The sequence below is a fragment of the Urocitellus parryii genome, chromosome 11 (assembly GCF_045843805.1).
Source record: "Urocitellus parryii isolate mUroPar1 chromosome 11, mUroPar1.hap1, whole genome shotgun sequence".
Lineage (NCBI taxonomy): Eukaryota > Metazoa > Chordata > Mammalia > Rodentia > Sciuridae > Urocitellus > Urocitellus parryii.
In genome coordinates, this window is record NC_135541.1 from 9,537,314 (window position 1) to 9,562,612 (window position 25,299).

Consider the following 25,299-nt stretch of genomic DNA (forward strand, 5'->3'; position numbering starts at 1 on the left):
TGTTAGCCCTGCATCCCTGCCTCGGAGTGACATAGGTGACAAGAGGCTCCTTCTAGGGCTTCCTGAGGCCAGGTCACACAGGCGCTCCCTGGGGACAAGCAGAGGCCCTGGGGACATGCTTGAGGGCGTGGGTCCAAATCCGCACTCCTGGGGGTTGGGGCATTCATTCTCTGGAGGGCGGTGATAGTGGCCCCGGGTTCCAGACGTGCCACGTCAGGACCTGTGCAGCCAGGCACACCGAGCCACCTGCAGGCTCTCTGTGCCAGTCACAGGCTGAGGTCAAACTGGCTTTAAAAACAGCAGCAAGACAGGAAGCCGTCCGTCTGCCCCGTGGGTTTGGCCAGGGCTGGCCCCTCCCCAGGGCTGACACCCACCCCAGGGCCAGGCCCAGGCAGTGTCCTGGACTCAGCTCCTGGCATGAAAAGGGGTCGGGGAGGCACCAAAGGGTGCCTTTCCCATGAGTGTCACCTGCATGTCACACATCGGTCCCTGCCTTGACACTGGACTCAGGACAGTGCAAACCCCCAGCCCCCGCAGGCAGATGACAACCCCTTCATCTTGTGTGTCCCCAGTGCACCTGTGCCCTGTCCTGTAGACACACAAGTTCACCCTGCCCCCCGGGTCACTCACAGTGTCGCTGCCCACACACCCGGTCTGCTCCAGAAGCTGCCCCTTGGACGTCCACGTCCCGGCCTGTGGCTGGGCTGCTCTCCGCAGCCTAGGCCCAGCCCTGCCGGAGAAGCCACCCAGCCCACCCCCTGCCTCCCCTCCCCCATTACAGAGTCCCTTGTGTCCTGGGCACTGGAAGGTGCTGGGCTTTGCCGAGGTCAAAGGGAGGGAGTGGACAGACCTGGGACCAAGTGACCCAATCCCGGCTCATGCTGGGCTTCGACTCATGTGAGCCGAGTTTCCAGGTTTGCAAACTCAGAGTAAATGCGATGATTTCAGACCTCGGCCTCCTCGGGCTGACTGATGAGGACGTTCTTATTTCATTGATTTTAAATGCGTACCTTTCAGCTGGGCTGCGTGGCACACACCTATAATCCCAATGACTCGGGAGGCTGAGGCAGGAGGACAGCAAGTTTGAGGCCAGCCTCGGCAACTTAGCAAGGTCCTGTCTCAAAAAGAGCTCGGTGGTAGAGCACCCTGGTTCCCTCCCAGTGCCTCAAAAGAAAGAAAATGCTCGCTGCTCGTGGTTTAGCAGCTGGGACATGGGGGTGCAGCCCCCGGGTGACGCATGAGTCCTGCGTCCTTTCCCGGCACAGAGAAGGTCAGCAGCAGAGGCCCCGCGCCGTAGGGTTCATGAGACACGTTTCCACCCAGTTTCTTAAGGGAGGATCCCTGTGGCCCAGAATACGCCTGGCGTCCAGTGGCCACCTCTGCCCAGGGTCAGAGCAGAGTCAGGTGCAGTGGCCGGAGCCTGAAGGGGGTGAGGTCCCCCGGTATTTCCTGAGCACCTACTCTGTTCCAGGCACTGTTCCAGGTGCCAGGGACACAGCAGTTGACAAAAGAGACAATAAAACGGGGTGGGGTGGGGGTTAAAAATAGAATCCGGTGCTAAGTGCTGAGGGAGAAGATTAATCAGGGCAGACGGCTGGGGTGCGCCGGGTTTGCAGTTCTAGAAACTTCCAGGAAGGAACAAGGACACCACAATGGCAGTCGTGGCTCAGCGTGTCCTGGGGCCCGGCCGGGGACTTGGGGACCCTTGGTAAAGACCCTGAGAGGTGGGTGGGGCTGCACTGCGGCAGGACCCCAGGGTGGCAGGACCTCAGGGCCGTGGGGCGCGTGGAGCACCAGGCTCCTGAAGCTGTAAGGGGGAAGGACACAAGTACTCCTGTCACCCTGTCCCCGCTGCCTGGCCTCTGCAGTCTGGCCGGTAATGGCCACAGATGCTGCCCAGGCTCTGCAGGGGGGTGATTCCAGAGCAGAGCTGCCCTGGAGCCCAGAGCCCGGCCCCCTCCTGCGTTGGTTGCCACTGACAGTCTGATTGCGGCCCTCCCCCTCCTCCCTCCTCCCTCCCCCTCCCCCTTCCTCCCTCCCCCTCCCCCTTCCTCCCTCCCCCTCCCCCTTCCTCCCTCCCCCTCCCCTCCCCTTCCTCCCTCCCCCTCCCCCTCCCCACTCCCATCCGCCCTCTGCTGGAGATCTGTCTGGTCAGAGCAGCTCCTGTGAGCAGGAGGCCCTGGCCCCCCTGGGCCCAGCCGTGGGGCAGAGGTGGCCCTGGGAGCGGGAGTCCCTTGGGCCGAGTTCCAGAGCAGAGGGCTCCCCTGCCCTCTTTCCCCTTTTAATAAAATCAGCGTTTTGCTCCGAGGCTGAATGAGGATCCTGGAGGCTTTGTGGCTTAAGCCCTCGCTCGGCCTGCGGAGCCGATCGCTGAGCCTTGGCGGGAGCTCAGCGCGGTGAACCGCACGCGGGCCAGGCCGCGGGGCGTCGGGTGCCCACTGCCAGGCCGGGCCCGGGGCACCAGTGCTGCCGAGGACGACGCTCTCGCCAGCTGGTCCGTGGCCTGAGGTGGCAGGGTCACTGCAGGTCCTGCTGGGTCCTGCAGGCCCTGGGCCACTCTGACAGGCCGTGGCTCCCTCCTGCTGTGTGGCCAGAGCTTTGTGCCCATCGGGGTGGAGATACAGGTCCTCTCCGGGCTGTGACGGCAGTGCTAAAGCCCAGGGCGTCTGCGGAGCACCCCTCGGGTCATCTCACGTGGCCTTCAAACCACCCCGTGGGATGGGCAGAGTCGAAGGTCAGAGGTCAGGCGAACTGCCCAAGGGGTCACAGGGCCTCTGTCGCTGGTGTCCACTCTGCCTTCCGAGGTCAGGGTCTATAGAAGGCACTGCCCAGGACCTCGATAGCCTGAGTCAGAGTGGTGGTGGCAGAGTCACAGTGGTGGTGGCTCCTGCCCCAGCTACAGCCCAGAGTCCCCTCCTCCGTCATCCTGCTCAGGGGGGCTGGATTTCGGCCCATTACTGGCTCTGCTCCGTGACGCCCCCTGGACAGTCAGGAATTCTACACTCGTTTCCTTAAGAGGCTCCGATAAACAGGTCCTGGGTGCTGGGGGACACTTTCTCACAGGTGCCTGCAGCCCCTCCGCTCCTGCCTTAGCCAGCCCTACCCAGGGGGATGAGGGCACCGGGAGCCCCTGGTGACCCAGGCAGCGTCCTGGACGTGATCTGCAAAAGTGGGAAGGCCTTCAGGGCAGACCCCAGGCTGAGCCCAGGATGACGGTCACCCCGTCGTCACCTCTTCTCACAAACCTGGGGTCCCCTGGGAAGAGCGCAGGCACCGTGGGGACACTGTGCCCACAGAGAGCCCGGCAAGTGACCTCCTCAGCTCAGGAGTTGGACAGCCTGGCCAGGCACCGGCAGGACCCACAAGCCCTGGGGGCCCCACCCTTGGGCACCCGAGCAGGCAGGACAGCGCCAGCCACAAAGCAGAGGGGACGCTTTGTCAAGCACTGCCTTGGTGGCAGGTCTTCTTACTATGCAAAGTTCCAGCCATTGACAGAAGTTAGCAAAGTAACGTGACAAACCCAAGCACGTCACCTGGCCGGCCACCCTCCTCCACTCCCTCCCAGATGTGTCATGTGGTCTGCAGGCTTCGGCCTCCCTGGGAGGTGGGGCTCCAAACGGTCATCCACCTGAAGCAAAGCCACCGTCTCCGGGTCCCCGTCTCGGGGTCCCCATCTCGGGGTCCCCGTGCCCCCTGCACTCACCTGCTGTTTTACTTTGTTGGAATCAGAATCCAAAAATGCCCTCCTTGTGAGGAGCCGCGGTCCCTCCCCTGCTCGTCCTTCTTGACGTCTTTCTGTATTTTTATTCTTCTTGCCGGTTTCCTGTTGGGGGCCGCGGTGTCTGTCCGGGCGTCTCTGCGGCGTTTGGAGTTGCTGGTCGCAGACGCGTGGTGTCCTGTATCGGGCCCCTCCGTCCCTTGAATCCCCTGTAAACGGACCCTTCTTGCGGAATTGATCGGGGTCCTTGTGGACTTGACTTTTGCAACAATCTTCCAAGGATGGACGTCTCCCTCATCCTGCCTTTTGTGGTGCTGACGGCCTGCAGGCGCCGTGGTGGTCAGGTGGCCTGCAGAAGTGGGTGTTCTCTCCGGGGGCCCCTCCACGCGGCAGCTGGGGTCCTGCTGCAGGGGACCCCTGTCGTCCAGGACGTGGCTGCACAGGGTGTGGCCGCAGCCCCTGGGCCTGGCAGGTGGAAGCTGGGCGGAGCCTTGTGCACTGCTCTCCTGGTCGGATGGGTCAGCGCCTCTGCTTTTGCCCTGGCCGTCGGGAAACAGCTCAGGCGATGTGCTAAGAACCTGATGCTTCCAGAGCTCCCAGGGCTCAGGCATTTAGAAAGCCAGTAACTCCCGTGGCGTGTCACCCGCACGGCCACAGGTGTCCGGCCGACGTGGATGCTGCCGGGTCATCCGACAGAGCACCTGCCGTGTCCTTGGAGACAGACGGGGCTGTTCTCACTTGGCCAATGAGAGCGCCGAGCCCCACGCACAGGGACCTGCCGGCTTCCTCAGCAGGTGGTGCCGGAGCCCAGGAGCTGGGCCACCAGCAGGGGCAGAGGTGAGGTGGCCCTGTCCCCCGACTCCTGCCAGGCTGGAGACGCGCTCCTGGGAGGTGCCCAGGGCCTGGCAGGAACCCGCTCTGGGAGCGCAGCGTGTTGGCCACCGGGACACGCAGCCGGGGGGTGCTTGGCTGCACCTTGACTCGCTGCCCCCTGGCGCTGCCCCAAGCACTGAGTGGCCCCAGTTCTCTGCCTGCCCCTGGGGTCACTCTGAGAGCCTTCAGGAGCCTTGTTCCTGTCCAGCCTGGGTCTGGCTTCAGGCAGGGCGTGGAGTTTGGCAGAATGCGTGAGCATGGACGTGGGTAGGCCGTCTGTCCCTGGACCTGGCCATAGGCTCTTGAGAGCAGGGACTCCTCTGTCCTCTGTGGCCAACGCTGGGCACTGCATCGGGGGTGGGGACCACTCAGCACCTTTAGGACAGAAGGAGGAAGAGGCCGGGGATGGCCAGTGGTGGGCGGCCGGTGCAGACCCCGGCTCTCCTGTGGGAGGGCCTCAGATGGCACCGTCCTCAGCCTCAGTGGTAATAATGGCAGGTCCCTCCCGAGTCCCGGGACATCCGTCATGCGTCACCCCGTTCCGTTCTCCAGAGGAGCCCGAGGTGGGAGCTGCCACCCTCCAGCTGTAGGCACCCAGAGGCACCAAGAAGTGACGGAGGCCCCTGGGAGTGGAGGAGCAGGACTCGAACCCGGTGGTGGGACACAGACGCCTGCCCCCTTCAGCTGCTCCGGCACCTGCTGTCACACCAGGTGTCCCCCAGAAGCTCGTGCAGGCACCACGGTCATGTTCGGGGGTGACATGTTGGGGTGTGAGAGCCTCAGCTGGCTGGCAGGTGTGGCCGGAGGGCCGTGGGCTGTGCCTTTGGAGTTCGTGTTTGGCCTTGGGGAGTGAGACTCTGGGTCCGGTTGTCCCTCCTGCTTTCCTCCCCCGCCCCCTCTGCCGTGACGCTGCCTCACCTGGGCCCCGAACATCGGAGCTGCCGTCCAGGGACTGAGGCCTCGCGAGCCCCAGATCAACTTTTCCTCCTCTAAAAACCGTTCTCGTCGGGTCTCTGGGTCACCGGGGGACAAGCTGACCAGAGACAGAGGTGCTCAGTTCTTGAGCTTTTGGCCCTCACGGTCAAACAGGGAGGCCCGCTTGTCCCAGGCCCCAGGACGGAGCAGAGGACGGGCATCGGGGGAATGAGAACAGAGATCGGAGGCATTCAGAGACGCCCAGGCAAAAGGAAGTCACGAGCCGCCCTCCCAGCCCCCGGGCCGTGCCCAGAGCCCACAGCCAGCCCCCTGCTGGGGACTGTTCTTCCCGCGTCCACGTAGGCAGGGCTCAGGTGCCTCTGAAGGGAGGGCAGCTCCCAAACACGACGGTTCCCAGTGTCCGCGGCCTAGCAGATGCTGCCCCCTGTCCTACAGTGACCCCAGCCTCCAGCTCCAGGCCTGGCAGCTCCGAGCGACCCTCTGCTGACCCTTCTTCCTCCCGTCCCTTCTGCACCCCACACACAGACACCAAACGCTCCCCTATGCATGGATCTACACCTTCTGTGGTCTAGGACTGTGGCGGTTAAGACGGACAAGTGAGAACAAAACAGATGGAGTCAGACGGGAAAAGAGTGCAGGGGAGAGGGTGTCTGGTGCTACTGCAGTTTTGGGAGGCAGCAGGAGAAGTGAAGTCCTCTCTAGAAAGGTGACAGCAACTGACCCAAAGGAGACAGGGGACGGCACCATGTGCTTAGGATCGGGAAGGGGTCTGAGGTCCCACAAGCAGTAAGTGCAAATGCCCTGTGGCTCCTTAGGGAAATAGTTATTTGGTGGATCAGCACTTCTTTGCCTCCCTGTCCCTCAGTGTCTGCTTCTGTGTCTCACCCCCAGCCCAGGGATCGTCATGGGAGACAGGAGGATGCTCAGGTGACCCGATTGCTGTGAACCTCAGGAAATGGGTGCTCATTTCAGTGGAGGGTTCCGTCTTGGGGTGGACCAGCAACCTGGACAGGTGCTGAGCGGGAACTAGGCTGAAGAACCAGAAAACTGGTCTGAACCCCCAGCGGGGCCTCTGGTTTGAGGTTGAAGTGACTTTGTCTCCGAGCCTCAGGCCCTTCCTGATCGGCATCGGGGGACCGGGGTCCCCACCCAGCCCACCCTGCAGGAGCTCCTAGGAGCACCCAGGAAGTACAAGGGCAGGTGAGGCTGTTCCTGAAGTCCGTCGCCTCCCTCCGTGCCCAGCCCTCTCCAGGCCAAATCCCCTGATGACCAGCCAGGCTGGCCCTGGTGACCTTCCTCTGTAGAATGAGGGGTACAGCAGCACCCTGTGCCGGGCCCATCTTGAGGTTCACGGTGTTCCAAGTCCTTGGAGCGCAGTAGAGGTGCTGTGAGCACTGAGTACAGGACGGGCTGTGGGGGCCAGGGAGGGGTGACGTTTCCTTGCCGCGGTCCCACATTCTGCTGTTCTCACATCGGTCACACCCCCAGAGCCTGACGTCTCACCCACAGTCCAGTCCCTCACTCCTCAGGGAGGAAGGTCACCGCCCGGAGCTCGGGGTGTGCAGACCTCTCACCTGCAGGGAGGGGCCCGCGGTGGCCCTCGGGGACCGCTGGCCTGGTTGGCTGGAGGGACTCACTTCCCTCCCTCCCAGGGAGGCACCTGCTGTGGGGGAGCTGTCAGCGCGGGCAGGTCTGGGCCTGCGTGGGACCGGGCACACCTGGTGGCTCTGCCTCGTGACCCTCTGTCCCTTAGGAGTTTGGGGTGGGCACAGTCCCCTCCTTGGGGTACACAGCTCTGCCTGCTTCTCTGTGGCCACAGGCCACCACCCTCCCGGCAGGTCAGCTGTCGACCCTGGCCGGCCTCCCCGTGTCCACGTGTCCCCCGCTTTCCCCAGGCAGCCGGAGTGAGGGCGCCCCTTCAGCACAGCTGTGGCCTGGGAAAGTGCATTTGGGAAAGGGGAGAGACTTGGACTGTGGCCCTGCCGCCCCGCCATCTCCAGCCCCTCGTCCCCAGAACCGAGGGAGGATTAGAAGCCACTGAGACTGTGCTCCTGTCGCCACAGGAGACCAATTCAGAGCAGATCCAAGGAGGCCGACTGCCCCCAGGAGGGAGCCCCCCCAGCTGTCCCTGACTTCACCACCTGCTCCTGGCTGCCCCAGGGCCTTGGCAGGGGCTGAGCCCTGCTGGAGCTCCTCCCTGCTCTTGGCAAGACTGTCCCAGGCTGCGCCCACCTGCTGCCTGGGGACGTCCCCACCACACGGACCTCAGCTCCCGTGTAAATCATCCTATTTAAATAATCATTAAAAATGTGTCATGGTGACTGTGTCCGTCAAGATAGAGACATTATCTGGTTTCCCCAGCCTCAAGCCTGGTGGGTGCCCAGTGGGTGCTCCGGGTGGGGCTTCCTGTTGGTAACTGCGGCAGGTCCCGCCATCTTGTTCTTGACCAAGGAGACGCTTGACTCTTTTAAAACACCTTTTGTAGATGCCGGGGTCCCCTTAGTCCTGAGGGATTGGCTTTGAAGCCTTAGAGTTCTGGGGGAGACCTAGTGTCACCCCCGTAAGCCGTTCACGCAGTCCTGCCTCTAGGGTGAGACCTGAGAGTTGGAACTGGCCACCCCGGGCAGTAGTGAGCTCCCCGTCTGTGGGGGGGTGCAAATTTCTCACCTGCTCCCTTATTTGATCTTCGCAACCTCTAAGGATCCCAGGGGTCCTCCGGGTCCCCCATCTCCCTGCCTGCTTGTCAGCCTGATGGCTCCATCCCCCCGTCCCTTTCCCGGGCCACCCTTCGGACTTTTTCTCAGTGAGACAAACCAGAGCCCGTCGGCGACGTCGACGTGTGTCCGAGTGCTCACACGTGGGATTCTACAGTGCTGTGGGGTCACCGTCCCTGAGTGTCTGTTTGGCAGGCTTGGCTAATCGCTCATCTAATTATACTCATTAACATTTAAATGTATGGTCATTAACGTCTCTGGACGTGGCGGTCTAAATATTTGATCGAGGTCTTAATTACAGTAGGCTTCCCATCCTGCCGTCAACCCTCGCGCCTCCCAATTAAAGGGACAGCGTCAGGTAGCTCTGGCCTGGGGGGGCCGCGGTGTCTGATTCCCTGAGATGGCGCCTTCGAAGAAGTGGCCATCGGTGGACAGCCCAGGAGAGCTTCCTGCTGCCACTGTGCTCCCGGCTGCCGTCACAAGTCCCTGCAGAGGGGACCTCGGAGGCAGGATCCCAGCTCATTCTTTCTGCCGAGGCCGTGAGGAGTCGGGAAGAAGAGCCCCCCCCCCGTTCTTGTCCCCCCACATCTGGAAGCCCTGGCGGGGCCCTGGGGGAGGAGAGGAGGAAGACGAGGTGTGAGTTTTGTGGCTGCGGAAGCCAACCTGGGCGGCGTGGATCCTTGGCAGCGGGGTCTGCTGACACTCGTGCCGCGGTCACCAGGCCTGTGGGCCCAGGATGCTCTCGCCAGGTGACGGTGTCTGCACAGCCCCCGAGCCTCTGGGGTCTTCCAGCCCGGGTGCAGGTGACTGTCGCCTGAGGCTGCGGGGTCTCCTGGGGTCACGTGGCCACCTGGAGGCGACCGGCATCCTCGGTGTCCTGCTGCAGCTCTGCCTGGACCGAGACTTGGGTTGGCCCAGCAGCCGTCCTGGGAGAAGCGGGCTGTGGCCTGCAGGGGTCGGAACGTCTCGTGGGTGGGGCCACCAGGCTGCTCCCCACAGCCCGGCCGGGCACCGGCCATCTGGACACCGTCACCCTGCCTGGCCCTGCCCCTGCCTCTCCCCAGCCGGGCCAGGCTGACCCGGCCCTGCCTCAGTGTCCTCACAGCCTCTTGCTGCCCGCCCAGGTGGTTCGCCGGCAGCACCTCACCTCCACGTCGGCCCAGGAGCGTGGCGGTCCGTCCATGGGGCCCGTCTATGGGGTCCGTCCTCGCCGTGCGTGACTCTCACCCTCCCTCATTCTCCTGGACCCTGAGGTCCACCGGGTGCCGGGGCCGGCTGTGGCCGGGTCTCGGGAGCACGTCTGGGTTCCTGCAGCCACTGCAGGCTGATGGGTGACGGGACACGGTGCCTGCTCACAGGACACATACCTGGGCGGGGACCCCGTCCCTCCCCTGTGGACACAGATGGGCCTGACGTGATTCACACCGGGTCCCACGGCTAGTGCATGGGGAGCTGGGATTTGAGGCCAGGAGGTCTGGCTCCAGGCTCTGCCCTCTGGACCCTGCTCTCCACTGCCTCTCCTCTCTTCTGAACTCGCCTGGGAAGAAACTGACCGGCCACCAGGCTGTCACCTGCCCTGAAACTTGAACGGCCCTTGGGTGGACAGAGCTGGTGGGACCAGTCTCCACATCACTCGGCACCCAGAGCAGCTTCTTCTACCAAGCACAGAGAGGGACATGAGTTCCCAAAGCCACACAGCATTCCAGCTTGCACCCCGGTGACCCACCTCCCAGTCCTCTGGTTGTCCCCTGCTGCACGTCCCCTCTTCCTCTCTCAGGACGGAGCCAGAGCCATCGTCTTGCCTGAGACTGACCTGACACACCCCGTGAGCCTTTAAAAACAGGCCAGAGCTCACAGGTGTGGGCGTGGGGCCTGTGGCCGGTGGAGCTGTTTCCAGAAGCACCCCTCCCCCAAGCCTAGGGAGTGTGTTCCGGCCTGGCCACGGCCACTATTTTTAGTGTCGATTTGGAGGAAGGAGGACTTTTCCTGGATTCTCCTTCAGAGGCTGGAAAACAAAACTAACCGCCCGCCCGCCCGCCCCACCCATTTCCCTGCTGCTGCTGCTGCTCGGCTCCTGGGGGACTGGAGGGGGGCTGTCCTCCAGGTGAGCCCCTGGTGGGTGGCAGTGCCCCCAGACCCCTCTGCCCTGCTGCCCCCGGCTCTCTCCCCGTGTCCACTGGTCTTCCTGGGGACTGGCCAGCCCTTCCCAGCTAAAACCTGTTGCCCCTGGGGGTCCTGGGCCCTGGGCCCCCACAGGAGGCCGAGGCTTGCCCAGTGGCTGAGTGGCCTACAGCGTCCTCTCCCCAGCCACCAGGCTCCAGGGCAGCGAGCGTCCAGGTGGTCTCACAGCCTCACCTCAGGTGGGAAGTGTCCGCTGGTACCTGGCAGCTTCTGCGCTCAGGTCACGTCCCCAGGGAAGGAGGAGGAGGACGCTGCCTTTCCCTGTCACACACAAGGGTCAGGGGTCTCACCCAGGGACCTGCGACCGGTCAGTGGTGGGGCAGGCTTCCTGCCCAGGTCTCTGCAGCACCCAGCCCTCAGCCCGGGTGTCCCCAGGCCTCCCCTGTGCTTCGCCTCCACAGACGCCTGCCCGGGTCAGGGGCGCCCACCCGTGGCCCGCAGATGCGATGGCCAACACGGAGAAACTAAGTGGCATTTCAGGAATTCAAAAGAACAGGGACGTGGGGCTCGGAATTCTCCGGAACCGGCAGGATGTGGGGCACTGGGTCGTAGACAGCTGGCCCTGCAGGCAGTGGCCTGTTCTGTGTGGGGCATGGGGAGGGCGGGCATGCTGGGGATCCGGAGCCTCGCGCCCCCCAAGCCTGAGCGTCTCCCCGCGCCTCTTCCTTTTCCTGCCACGGGCCAGGATCCGTGCCAGCTCCCGGCTCTGACAGGCCAGGCCCAGGCCCAGCTTTCCAGAGGCTTCTAGGCTCGTCTGGAAGGCTGGGAGGTCCTGAGCATTGGTCTGTCCAGGCCACAGGTGCGATTCCCCTGGGTGGCTGTGGGCCGTGGGCAGGTGGGCCTTGGGCAGGTGGTCATGGGCAGGTGGGCCGTGGGCAGGTGGTCATGGGCAGGTGGGCTGTGAGCCGTGGGCAGGTGGTCATGGGCAGGTGGGCCTTGGACTCTGTGTGCACCAAGTCATGGCAGGAGCTGGGGGCTTGGAAATGGGGAAGAAGCCTCGCTGGGTGGGGGTCAGGGAGCCGGGATTCCTCAGGGGAGAGGAGGCGCTCTCGAGGCCCGGCTGGTACAGCAAACAGAAGGTCAGCGTCCAGGTGGCCAGGTGGGAGGCGCAGGGCACCCGGGAGAGCACAGAGTGGAACTGGGATTAGGAGGGTGGGGGCTGGGGAGGGGAGGGAGGGGCTTCAGGCAGAGGGAGCAGCTGGCACAAGTGTCCTCAGCAGGGACTGTGCCCTCCGGGCGTCAGGGAGCCAGTGTGGGCCCCGCAGAGGAGACGAGGCCAGAGAGGCGCAGGGGCCGTGACCGGGGGGCCCTGTGGGCCTCTGGAGGGATCAACGCAGCCCTGAGGGGAAGAAGCCCCGTGGTCCGACTGGCACATGAGGGGACCGCTGCTCGGCTGCTGGACCCCAGTTAGGTCCAGGAGGCCCCTTGGGGCTACCACGCGGTCCCAGTGTGGGACGGTGATGCCATGGGCCCCCGGAGTGGCCAGGGAGGTGAGGGTGGCCAGACTCTGGCGGGGCTTGCTGGCGAGCTGGGTCTAGGGAAGGGGGTCAAGGAAGGTTCTAGAGTTCGGGACCAGTGCCCTGGAAGGCTGAGACCCCCGTGAGGGAGAGTGGAGCAGGTGAGGAGGGTTTGGGGGCTGGTCAGGGACGTGCTGTGGGACATGTGTGACCCCAGATGCCGTTGGGTGCACACAGGCGGGGGGGAGGGCGTGGAAAACACACCCGGCCCTGCGGGGCGCTGGCCAGGCTGGCCCCAGCGTGAGGTGGGTGAAGTACAGGGTCTCGGGGCCCCGTGACAAAATGACCAAAGGGGCAGCTCGGGGACTGGTGCCTCCAGGGCCTAGAGGTCAGGAGGGATTTCTGTCGAACAGGCCAGAGCTGGCAGGACTCTGGGGACCCTCGGAGGTCACATGTAAATGCAGAGACCTCGATGGCCCAGGGGGCTCTGGAGATGAACGAAGGGGGCTTCAGTCTCCAAACAAAGGGAAGAGAGTACAGCAGACACTAGGCCGATGGCCGGGGACACTAGGAGAGCTGGGTCCCAACGTCCTGGGCCTGGGTGTCACCTGTGTTGGAGAAGTGCAGGATCCGTCCCTGGCACTTAAGATTCTGCTGGTGCCCTCTGTCAGTGGCAGCTGGGGTCCACTGAGTCCTCTTGTGTCCTGCCTGGGTCAGGGGCAGGAGCAACGTGAGCTGGACCTGGGTGCCGTTCACAGAGCAGCTGGGCAGGACCTCCGCCGTACTGTGGCCAGTTCTGAGAGCATACAGCAGGTGCTCAGGGTCCCGGCAGAAGGCACAGGGGAATTACCACGTCCTACCCCACTCCCTGGGAGGGCGGCGGGAGCCAGGCAGAGAGAAACAAGACAGCACAGGTTCCCGCTGTCCCCTGGACTGTCCGCCTCGGTCAGTCCGTCCTCTGACAGCTGGTCATCACAGGTGACTGAGCCATCACGCTGTATTCCAAGGTGTCCCTTCTGCCGGACACTCGGGCACGGTCTCCCGTGCTTGCTTGTGTGATAACTGCGAGTCTGAGTGCACTCCTGTTCATTTCTTCTCGTGGTTTCCTTGGGACGGATTCTCTAAAGCGCGGTTGCCAAGTGAGGAGGCCTTTGGCCAACTCCAGCCACGGCGGGCAGCACGGGCTGCTCCCTGCCCTGCGGGAGCCCGGACAACCAGTCGAGAGCGAGTGGACAGAGACATGTGAGGCCCACCCAGCACCCTTCCCTCGACCTGTCAAGGGACGTCACGCGGCGTGGAGTCCCTTGTCACCTGTCGCTGGTGCAGATATCTGGTTTCCCAGGGTGGACAGTTAATCGCTGCTGGCTCTGTGGCTTCAAGAGTCTGTCTAGGTCCCACGGAGCGTGATGTCGTCGGCACAGCGTTGACCCAGACAAGGGTCCCGGAGCACTTCTCCCACGTGCCAGCCCTGACCTGCCGCTGGGGCATCTGCCTCACCCTCTGAGCCGCCCGGACCCTTCGGCCTCTGGTGCCCGGCAGACATCCTTAATCAACAGCCGGGTTCCCAGAGGGCCTGGTGGATTGGCCATGTCTGCCGTGGCCCGAGGACTGTGAATCAAGGACCTGCTTGGAGACGTCCTGTCCTGCCCGGGCAGCAGGTTGGGGAGGTCTGGGGCTGGCTTTGTAGGGGCACACTGAGAGAGGACTGTGGGGCATCTGTCAAGTCCATGGGCCTGAGCACCCAAGTGCTGGGGTCGGGAGCCAGGCCTGCCTGCCATCTGGCTGTGTGGCCCTCTGCTCATTCAAGGTGACAAAGAGGGGAGGTACATTGTCCCTGGCGTCCACACCAGCCAGGGGCCGTCTCTGGCCGGGCCTGGCTCAGGGGGGCGTTCTCCTTAGCTGCCCTGTGCCCAGGCCCAGTGGCCCTCCTCACCTGAGTGCCACAGGATGGGGCAGAGCCCGGCTCACCCTGCGGGAACCAGGGGACTCCAACCTCCTGAAGGCAGCCACCAGTGCCAGCCAGGACCAGAGACCCGTGGGCCCCTCGCTGCTGCAGGTTCTGCCCTCCCCCTCCCGCCCTGGGGCCTCCCCCAGCCCGGGCTCTCTTAGAGAGCTGAACTGTCCCCCTGCGTCCCCTGGGGCCAGAGCTCAGGCCTGGAAGTGGCAGAGGGGACGCCAGGAAGAGAAGCTGACTGAGCGCCTGCTGCCTCCACCGAGCTCCGCGCTGTCCTCTGTCACCTGCACCTTACAAGGTGGAGCTGGGTCTGTGCTGCCTCACAGCCCAGGAGGCTGGAGGGCCACCTGCCGGGGCTCGGTCCCTCCAGCTGACAGGGGCGAGGAGAGGCTGCCGGCCAGGGCTCCCGGCCTGCGCCCCACAGTTCACTGAAGGCCAGACAGCCTGTCCCCTATGCGCAGGAAGGACGAGACCCTCAGTGACCGCCTGCAGATGAGGAAACCGAGGCTCAGTTAAACTTGAGCAGATCCCCATCTGGTGCTTCTAACCCAGCCGTGTGGCCGGCGGGCTGCTGAGTGACGTCTGCCGTTCTCCCTGCCCCTCGGGCCTCAGTTTCCGCAACTCTAACGGGAAGTTGAGCTGGATCCCATGTGCCCTCTGCCCCGCTGCCTGCCCACCCCTGGTCTCCGTAGAGGCTGAAAGCAGGACTGGTCAGCAGTGTCGGCTGGAAAAGAAAGGGCGTCCCCTGCTGGCCACGGCTGGGATCGTCCTGCACTGGCTGCCATTCACCTGCCTTCCCACCTCTGAACTCAGGTTTGCGGGGGACCCCCAGGCCAGGAAGTTGAACAAGGACCCTGTGTGGAACGTCCAGGCCCACAGTCTCCTGAGCTCATGCTGGTGGGAAGCCTGGTGGTGGCCTGGAATGGGACCCTGACGTGCTGCCTGGGGAAGCGGGTGGCCAGGGAGGGTTCCTGAGAGCCGCAGGCACACGCAGGTACACACAGTCCCAGCAGCACGGGGCAGTGGGGTGCACAGAACACAGGACCACCATTGATGACACCCCATCAAGCCTCTCGGGGGTCGGGTGGCCGCAGGAGTGGCATCTTGTCTAGAGCACCTCGTTCCCGGCTGCATGCTGGGTCACGGTGGCCGCGGGTGGCCACGGTCTACAGCCACGTGCCTACACAGCAGGGCGGGCGAGGGGGCCCTCAAGGCCGGGCCTCCTGGGTTTGGGCCCAGGACCTGCTTCTGCCCCGTGGCCTTGGGGAGCAGGTCCGCCCTCGAGTCCCCGATTGCTCCTCCGTCGGGCAGGTACATCCCATCGCACAAAGTCCTTCAGGGCACATGGGGACAAGTGTGTGGTCACCGGCCACGCTGTGGGGGTGGCCTTGGGGTTGGTGATTCTGGAGGCCTCAGGGTAGCGGGTGAGGAGGGCCAGTAATGTGAAGGTGAGGGCCAGCCCTTGCTAAGGGAGCCCCAGGTCAGAGGGGGCAGGCACAGCCCCTGCCCCGCTGCGAAGGTGGCCCACACGTTCATGCACGCACACACACACACACACACACACACACACACACACACACGCGCGCGCGCCACTGCTGGACAGGTGGCCCAGGGTGCAGCAGCAGGGGTCCTTGCAGCCAGCAGGAGGCTCCCGTCACCCTCAAAGACAGAAGCCAGGAAAGGCCGAGGAAGGCCGTGGTTGGGGGCAGCAGGGAACCCCTTCCCAAACCTCCGTCGCCGAGAGTGACTCCAGAGTCTGGCTGTCATCCAGAGGCATCTGTGACGGGGCTCACGGGAGCGCCAGGGATTTGATTTCTAACCGTGGGTCGGAGGCGTGGCTCCCCACCCTTCAGCTGCAAGACTCAGGTAAACCCCCAGAGGGGTCTGTGCCACCTGCCCCGGGGCAGCTGCTCCCCTGGGCAGGAGGGACCATCGGAGCCCTCTCCTGGGTTCCAGTGCCTCCTACTCCTCCTGTCCACCCTCTGAGCCCAGCCGGCCCCAGCACCAGGCAACGGCTGAACCCCAGGCTGTGGCTGCCTAGGGGTCAGCCCTGGTCTCCCGGTCAGAAGCCCAGCCGCCCCCTCTCATGGGAGCCGGAGCGCAGCCTCAGGGGGCAGGTGCCCCATGGCCCTTCCACAGGATGGTCTCCTCTGCAGGATGCCCCTGACCGGGGTCTGTCTTTGCCTGCAGCAGGGTCCCCAGTGTGTGGGTGCAAGGTGTCAGGCACAGGCACAGAGCCCGCCTGGCTGGGGCCGCCCCTGCCTGGGGACGTGAGGCCAGGCGTCCTCCCCTGCAGGCCTGCCGTCCCAGCGGGCAGGTCGGGGTTCCAGCCCTGGGGACGAGGCTGAGCCCAGCTGGCCACGAGGAGGACAGGCCCCGCTGGGGCACTGGCAGCTCAAAGCTGGAATTCAGAAGTGTCCACCCAGGGCCTGGAGTCCCGGGACCCCCTCCCTGCACCTGCTCTACCTGGGCAGGAGGATGAAAGGGCCCAGGGCCAGAAGGACATCAGCCTCTGTGGGCGCTGGGCTGGAGCTCGGGGTCCGCCTCGTCCTGTATACAGAGGGTCTGCAAGTCTGGGGAAGAGCACAGCCGTTGTCTGCCCTGAGTCAAGGCCATCTGCTAGCCACAGGGCCAGGACCCCTCAGATTGGAAGACCTCTCCGCAGCAGAATGTCGGGTCAGGTGTGTGGGCCTTAGGGTCAGATGTGGCTGTGGTGCTTCAGGCAAATGACTTACCCACTCTGGGCCAGCTCAGGCTGGAAGCTTCCAGAGCCCAGGAATTGCACCGCCCACTCCCACCACCTCCACAGCCTCACAATCCCCTCCCTGCTCTACGGTGGGGGGGGGCACGCAGACTGGGGCCTGCTCTGTTCCCAGGGTGCCGTGCCGAGGGGAGGGAACGGAGTCACTGCCCTACAGAGCGGGGACACGTGTCTGAGTCTGTTGTCCGCCATCTGGTCCTTGTGTCCTACAGTTGGCCGTTTAAGGTGTCCACGCTGCTCGAGTTCAGCATCTTCACAGGATTTACATCCAGCAGGACCAATGGGAGGGGACTGCCATGACCTCAAAAATACACTACGACCTTCAGCGTCACCCCATGGCCCGGGCCAGGGCCCCAGTTGATTTCCCTTCTGTCTCCCTAGAGTCCCTTCTTGGGACATTTTGTGTAAATGGCGTCACACGCCTTGTGGCCTTTAGCAACTGGCTTCTGTCGCTCAGCATGATGTTTTCAAGCCCCCCACATGGCAATAGGCGGCAGGTGGGTCCTTCCTGGAGCCGCGTTTCACGTTGGTTGGCGCTCCCTGGTGCTGTCCATCCATCGTCCCTGGGGTGGGATCGTTCCGCCTGTTTAGTTTCTTGAAGATGCTGCTGCAGACACGCTCTTGCCTGGACATGTGTTCGCGTTGCTCTTGGGTGCGCGCCAAGGGGTACGATTTTCGGGTCATGTGGTGACTTACTTGATCTTTTTGAGGAACCGCCTGACTGTTCTCCAAAGCCTCCCCCTCTACACGGGCCGGCAGCAGTGAGGGTTCAGTCCACCCGAGTCCTCGCCAACACTTGTTACTGTCTTTAACCGTAGCCCTTCTAGTGAAGGGGTGCTCTCCCTCCACTGTGCCTTTGGTTTGCGTTTCCCAGATAACTAACGGCATCAAGCGCCTTTTCATGTCCTCGTTGGCCACTTCTTGGGGAACTCTGTTCAGATTCTCCACACGTACTTTAAGTGGGCTGTCTTTGTATTATTGAGTCGTGAGCGCTGTTTACATGTTCCAGACTAAATCCCTAATCAGACAAAGGGCTGGCAGACATGCCCCCACCCCCGCCGTCTCTGGTTTTGAGGACAGGGTTCTTTGAAGCTCAGGTCTCAGTGTTGATGACCCCGGTTCATCTGTTTTGTCCCTGTTGCCCACACATCAGTGTCTTGTCTTACAAGGTTTTAATCAAACTCTTCTCCCCAGGGGAGACCCAGAGTGGATGGGGGACACTTGGGCAGAGCTGAGTCCCTCGGTGGGCTCAGAGTGGCCCTGGGGGTCCCTTCTGCTTTCTGGGCTGAGGGTCAGGAGCTCACCAGGCTCTTCACCCTGGGGACCCCCGAGCCGGCTCAGGGCTGGGAAAGGCCTCAACAAGGCCTGGCCCCTGCCTGGGTGGCGGAGTCCCCGTGGGGAGAAGAGGAGTCAGGCAGAGAAGGCCTGGTCACACCCTGGGGACGCAGTGGGTGGAGCCCGAGAGACACTTGCCCGTCCCAACCCTGGTTTCTCTTCCATTAGAGGCGCTGGGGAGCCCCAGGGTCGGGAGCTAACGCGCTTCTCTGTCCTCAGCCATGAAAGCCGATCGCAAGCGCCTGAAGGGCGAGAAGACGGACCTGGTGAGCCAGATGCAGCAGCTGTACGCCACGCTCGAGAGCCGCGAGGAGCAGCTGCGCGACTTCATCCGCAACTACGAGCAGCACCGCAAGGTCAGGGCCCCTCCGCGCCCCTCTCTGTCGGGTGCACGCGCTGCCTCTCCAACCCCAGAGCACTGGTGGGAGGCTCCTGTGTGCTCAGCCGGTTCTGGGCACTCAGAGGAGACCAGCTGAGCCCCTGGTGGCAGGCCCGTGTCGCCTGGACAGTGAGTCCAGCTGCTTCAGATCCCCACTCCCATGTGTGTGCCCTTGGGCATCCCATGTACCCTCTTAGACCGTCAGTTTCCTCATCTGCAGAGAGTGGAGGTCTCTGGGTAATACACGCCAAGCGCTCAGCACAGCACCCAGCCAGCCCATAATAAGCACTCCGTCCCTATGAGCTCTGCCTCTTAGAACTAACATAAAGAGTGAGGACAAAGACCCCAGCACCTGTGAGACAGCAAGAATCCCGCCTGCAGGGAGGGAGGCTGGGAAGGCTTCCCAGAGGAGGCGACCTATGAGTTGGGCTCTGTGGGATGAGTAGGAGCTTCGTGGGTCAGGTCACTGAGGAATTTGGTGCAGCAATTATCTGCGTGGTCTAGGCGGCATGGGGGTGCCAAAAAGGATGGTGAGACTCAGGATCAGGCCGTGGCTAAGCCGCTTTTCTGCAGGGAGCAGGTGAACCTTCTGGTGCTCAGGGCAGGGAAACTGCTCCCCAGGTACAGGACTCCCTGGGGGGGCTGTGACCACGGTGTGCACCCAGGCTGAAGGCGGAGGTGGGAGGTGCCTCGGCAAGTCCCTGCACAGTTGTTGGTGGCAGGCCAGCTGGATGGGTCCCATCGAGGACCGATGCCTCTGAGCTGTAGTTGAAAAGCCCAATGTCCCCAGGCTTTGTCCCCACATGCACTCTGGTCTTCCCCAGTGACACTCACGGTCACCTCCTGGGCGTGCACATCACTTTATGCCCCATGATGAAAACTGTCCCAGAGAACTCGTGGCTGCTCCCGCAGCTTCCACGTCCCCAGTGCTGTCCCCTCCCCTGCCGGCTGGGTCACCGCTGCCAGCACCCGTCCATGCTGAATGCCCCAGATGAACCAGGGAAGGGCTCGTGCCACCTGAGGGGTCCTGGAGAAAGGCCACAGACATCCCCTGAGCAGTGGCTCTCGAAGCCTTAGAGCTTAAGAGCCCAAGAGCAGATGGTCACTGTGTCGTTTAATGACATGTGACGTCCACTTCTGTGATTTTGCCCTTTCTTGGCAAGAAAAGCCCTGGAGGGACCTTGCCTTCCACAGAACCACAGGTGCGACCCCTGCCCCCAGCCAGCAGCTTCCACCGGCCCCACCTGGGCCCCAGGTGTCACTCTCGTGAGCTGGCTTCACAGTCGGTCCCCTTCGGGTTCATTCAGGAAAATGGAGTTTGGAAAACACCCAGCTTTTTAAATCAGCCTGGATCCTGTTCCCCAGGAGACTCACTCCCCAGCTCCCGCCCATCTGCCGGCAGCAGCGTTAGGACAACCTTTAGTCCTCCGTGGGCCTGACCCTATTTTATAGGTGGGAGGACTGAGGTTCTGTGGGGCCATGTGACCAGGCCAAGCCACGTGGGCTTTTGAAGATGCTGAGGCTACAGGTCCTGGTTCTGTCTGGCCTCTTCCAAGGTCTTGCATCTGGTTACCCAAAAATCATGCATCTTTTTTCTTTTTTTAAAATACATATGTATTTTTAGTTGTGGATGCACCTTTATTTACTTTTGTGTGGTGCTGGGAATCGAACCCTCACATATACTAGGCAAGCACTCCACCTCTGAGCCATGACCCAGCCCCAAATCATGCCTCTTTATTTGCAAAGTAAATGTCCCTGTGGACAGGATTAGAGGCCAGCAGGTCCATCCTGGCTGGCACCACTCGGCCTCCTATGGGGACCGGGCTCCCGGGGAGCCCTGCAGGCTCAGCCAGGGAGGGGCAGGACCCAGCCCAGGGTCCGTGGGAGGCAGGGACAGCAGAGGCACAGGCTGCTGAGAACCAGGGCCCTTGTCTGCCCGGGAAGTTCCCGGGATTGCAACATGTGAGACAGCCGCACACGCCCTGTCCCAGAGCACCGCCGAGGGGGGACTTGGGGACTCTCCAGGAGCCCAGCTGGGGAGGTTCTCACGATAGGACAGGCGGCCAGGCCCCGGATGGACACAGGGTGACCTTGGTGATGAGGTCACGTTGGAAACAGGCCTCCATCCTCCAAATGCCATGGTGTCCCCAGCCAACCTTGTCCCCTGCGGCCTCTCCCTCTGCCTTCTCCCATCCTGCCCTGGCCGTCGGGGAGGACCCCCACTACCCAGCCTCTCCTCCGGGACCCTCACGGTCTGGACAAATCCTGCTCTGTGAATTCCGGCCGCCCCGACCCCGTCCAGTCCCCTTGTTTTCACCTCAGTTATCAGCGGGGACTGAGACCTGGTTTTATTTCTCTGGGCCTCAGTTTTCTTGTCTGTGAAATAGGTTAATGTCAGTCCCCGCCTCGCAGATGGGTGTGAGATTTGAAGGGAGCAGTGCACCCGGAACCCTGTGCAGACACTCCATGAAAGTCCCTGCTGCACCTGCCCCCCGCCCCCTGCCAGGGAACTCCATCCTGGAGGTGGGGGTCCCGGTCTTGAAAGCACTTTGAGTCACTTACTGCCTTCAGTCAGCTCATGACCAGTGGGACCAGCAAAGAGATGGAGATAAAAATGGCCCTGAGGGTCCTAGTGGGTCCCCTCCTAATTCAGAGATACTCCTAGGCAGTCACTTGAGCACCAGGTGTTTCTCAGGGACAGTCCCATAGCCCAGCTGTTCAGCTCCACGCTCTGGGCAGTTTTTTGGCATCCACGCTGCAGGGCAGGGCTCTGTCTGCTTCCTGCCTGCTGGTGGCATCCACGTATCAGATCTGAAGAACAGGTTGGAGCTGGGCGCGGTGGTGCACGCCTGCAGGCCCAGAGGCTCAGGAGGCTGAGGCAGGAGGATCGTGAGTTCAAAGCCAGCCTCAGCAAAAGTGAGGTGCTCAGCAGCTCAGTGAGACCCTGTCTCTAAATAAAACACCAAAAGGGGCTGGGGAGTGGCTCAGTGGTCGAGTGCCCCTGAGTTCAATTTTTGCTACCCAAAACAAGAAGCTGCCCTCTCCCATGGTGGTCAGGAGGGGGCGCTCACCTGCCTCATGCCCACCTCTGCTGATCTCCACGCAGAGCAGCCTCATGGGAACATCCCAAAGTCCCTGAGGGCGGGGGTGGGGAAACCGAGACAGAGGTGACGTGCGGTGACTGCAGAGCCAGGGTTTGGCTGGGCCCCAGCTATTCTGTGACAGCCAGAGAAAGGCCAGTTCCTCCCTGTCTCCTCGTTGCTCACCATCTGGAAGCCAGGCCTTCCACACAGGCTGTCAGGCAGGGCAGGGGGTGGCAGCTCTCCGTGGCCCGGGCCACATGGACACCTGGCTTTGCTGTGGACTTGGCAGCAGGGTGGTGATCCAGCTCCCCCTCTCAAGGACACTTACTGTCCCCAAAGTGCCCTGGCCAACAGGTCAGAGCCAGCTTGGGGCAGCTGCTCCTGCTGCTGGCTTTGCCTGAGGGCTGGCTGGCTGGGGACTGGCCCCAGGGGAGCCTGGACCACGGCAGAGGCTTTGCCTTCAGTACAGACAGCTAGCCAGGGTGGGGGTTGGCCTGTCTGCGCCTCAGCAGCTGTGACCGCCTCTTATAGATGGAGAAGCCCAGACCCTGTGAGGGAGACCACCTCCCAGGGCAGTTATTTTCTCATTTATTCATTTAGTCCTTCATTCACTGAAAAAAAAAAAAAATACTGGTCATCTCCCAGGGACCTGTCCCAGTCTCCCAGCTACTTGGTGGAACATTCGAACCCGGCACTTCCCCACAGCAGAGCTGGGCTGGCCTCCTGCCAGGGCCTCCCCACTTCTCTGTCTGTCCAGGGCCCAGGAGTGCTCCACCCTGGTGGTGACCTGCCGCGCCCTCTCTGGCTCCCCCTCCCCAGGAGAGCGAGGACGCGGTCAAGGCCCTGGCCAAGGAGAAGGACCTCCTGGAGCGAGAGAAGTGGGAGCTGCGGCGCCAGGCCAAGGAGGCCACGGACCACGCTGCTGCCCTGCGCTCCCAGCTGGACCTCAAGGACAACCGGATGAAGGAGCTGGAGGCCGAGCTGGCCATGGTGAGTCCTGCCACCTGGGTCCCCGGGTGTTGGGGGGAGTGATGGACCCGCAGCCCAGGCCAGTGGAGTGGCCTTGGCAGAGGGAGGGGCCCAGGGCCGCAGCCCCCAGAGCTTCCCTCCAGGACCACCTGGCCCAGGGGGCGGGGCTGCCTTCCAGGGGGCGGGGCTGCCTTCCAGGGGGCGGGGCTGCCTTCCAGGGGGCGGGGCTTGGAAGACTCACTTCCTTACCCCTGGCCACTGCTAGAAACAGTATCTTTTTGTTATTTTTCTTGGTTCAAAATGAATATTTAGGGGCTGGGGTTGTGGCTCCGCGGTAGAGTGCTCGCCTCGCACGCCTCGCACGGGCGGGACCTGGGTTCGATCCTCAGCACCACATAAAAATAAAGTCATTTTATTTGTCCATCTACACCTAAAAAATGAATATTTAAAAAATATATATATATTTAGTTTATGTATTATTTATGATATGAATATAAAATAATACATATATTTATTTATAAGATACAAATATAAAACATTTAAGTTTCTATACTTCATAAATAAACAAAACATTTCATATTTCATACATACACAAAACACGGTGTATTCGTAAGTAGCTCCGGGGCAGGGCATACATCAAAACCGTCCATCATCCCGGGGCGGTAGGTTGGCACATGGTGTTTGTCTGTGATGGTCTTAGGTGTGTGCAACAAAATTATCTTGGGTCATCAAGGGGAAAAAAATTTTTTTTTCTAATCCTAAACAAACTCTTTAAATAATGCCGAAAATTTTGTGGTTTGAGAAGGTCCCCAGGGCATGGGGTCTGGGGGCAGAGTGGCCAGGCTGGCCGTGGAGCCCAGGCCCGAGCCCTGCCCTCCGTGCTGCCTGCCCCTGAGCACTACCAGCCGCTCCCTGGGCTTGGGGACCTTCCCGTTGCTGGGCCGGGTGGGGGTCTTGCCCTCCCTGCCTTCCCCACAAGGTGGCTGGGTAAATCCTCAGAGCACGCGGCCAGAAGGGCCTTTGAAAGCCACCAGGGCTGCTGGTGGCCAGGTGCAGGCTGTCGGGGGCTCCTGGGAGGGGGCCACAGGACTCTCTAACAGCCACGTCCTCCTGCTGAGTGCCAGCACCAGCTGGGGTGAGGTCATAGCTGTGGGATCTGGGCTCCAGTCTGCCCCTGTTGCTCCCTAGCTGTGTGTCCTTGGCAGGCTTCCTTATCTCTCTGAGCCTCACTATCATCAGCATAATTAGAGATAACATGGGGCGCTGGTGAGGATGTCAGTGGGATAATGGAAGGCAACCAGCTTAGGGTCCTGGTTGGGTGATGGTTTCCTATAAGTCACTTGCTTCAGGATGAGGCAATACAGGCCGCTCAGGCTCCTGGCACCTCCCCTGGGTCTCCTTGTCCAGTGCTGACCCCTAGTGGTGAGGGGCATGCAGGCCAGGAAGAAGCTGCAGGAAGAAGGTGCAAGTGACGCCCTGTTCTCCCAGGTCCTGCCCTGCCCTGCAGGGGGACAGCAGAGGTGTGGCTTGTGGCCTTGGCACCTCAGGCACCCAGGAGGCTGCGCCCTGGGTCTTTGTGGGCTGGAAGGCAGCTCAGCCACTCCCTGGGCCCAGCCACTCACTGGCAGGGCCCCAGGCTCTTGCCGCCTCCTGTAGGCACCTCCCTCTCTGGCCCTGCGGCTCAGCAGGGGTTTGTTGTAACCAGGCACCCAGGGGCAGGGGGAGGGGCTTCACCGGAGCCACAGGGCACCCAGGGGCAGGGGGAGGGGCTTCACCGGAGCCACAGGGCACCCAGGGGCAGGGGGAGGGGCTTCACCGGAGCCACAGGGCCCGTGTTGCTGGGGCATGTCTGCCCGTGCAGGGCCCCTCTGTCACTCACCACCTGCAGTCTCACAGCCAGGGCGGCTGCTCAGGCCCAGCCCCCAGCAGACCCGGGTTGCAAGCACCAAGCAGCTCAGGCTGGCCAAGCCCCGGGGTGTCCTGGAAGTCGGGATCCCGGGAAGGTGGGGGGCGGGCTCAGAAGTCGGCAAAGCCCAGGCCACCTCGGGGCTAGGGAGCCAGGGCTCCGGGCCCCGGTGTCCAAATGGCCCATCTTGGTCTCTTTGGCACCTTGGCTGGGATGCTGTTGTGGGAGCTGGTCAAGAAGCAGCAGACAGCCCTGGGAGGGCAGGAGGACAAACGTCACTTCATGCCAGCAGGCCCAGGGGGGACAGACTCCAAATGCTGAGCCCAGATCCACAGATTCTCATGACACTTGGAGGTGATCTGCCTCCTCTTGGACCCAGCCTGTCACTGGGCTTTTCCCTCTTTTTGAAAACGTTCCCACTCTGCGGCTGCAGGCCTGTGCAGGGTCCCTAACATGAAGCCTGCTCACAGAAGCAGAGAAGAGAAAAGAGGGGCTGTCCTCACAGGCACCTGTGGCATTTCCGGGGCAGCAGCCAGATCCCAGGGCAGCTGTGTCCAGTCCAGGAGGCAGGGCCCAGGTTCACAGGGCCTCCTGGACAAGGCTGAGAGGGGAGCTGACCCTCCCCCGGGCTTTGGTGTTGCCTTAGTGTTTCTCTGATCTCGTTTCACACCCAGGCCTGGCTTGGCCACCGTGCGCTGTCCTGGGTGATTTCATAAGTGACCCTGAGGCGCTGCCACGGAGCTGGGCAGACAGAGTCCCCCTGCCCCGGGCACTGAGGCTGCCGGGAAGCAGGGTACTGGGAGGGGCTGGGCCTCATCTCCTCAGGGGTGTCCAGGCCAGTGAGTCCAGGCCCCGGCCGTCACACGTCCTGGAGCAGGGAGAAGCCAGAGGGAGCCCGGGTCACAGAGAACTCGCCCCCCACCTGCCCGGTGCCACGAAGCAGGGAGCAGCTCTTGTGTCCCATGACGGCTCCAGGCAGGGCCTCCCACCGCACTGTTGACACTCAGGCCAGGTGGCTGTGTGGTGAGGTGTC

At 62.6% G+C, this 25,299-nt stretch overlaps 1 protein-coding gene across 2 annotated transcripts in view; it reads left to right on the top strand.

Moving 5' to 3' along the window:
- Kazn (kazrin, periplakin interacting protein) overlaps positions 1–25,299 on the top strand; it is a 331,789-nt gene that overhangs the window by 264,916 nt on the left and 41,574 nt on the right. For both annotated transcript variants that reach the window (XM_026410310.2, XM_026410312.2), the window contains exons 3-4: positions 18,149–18,285; positions 22,211–22,381. In XM_026410310.2, the coding sequence (XP_026266095.2) occupies positions 18,149–18,285; positions 22,211–22,381 (308 nt within the window). The remainder of the gene's footprint in view (positions 1–18,148; positions 18,286–22,210; positions 22,382–25,299) is intronic.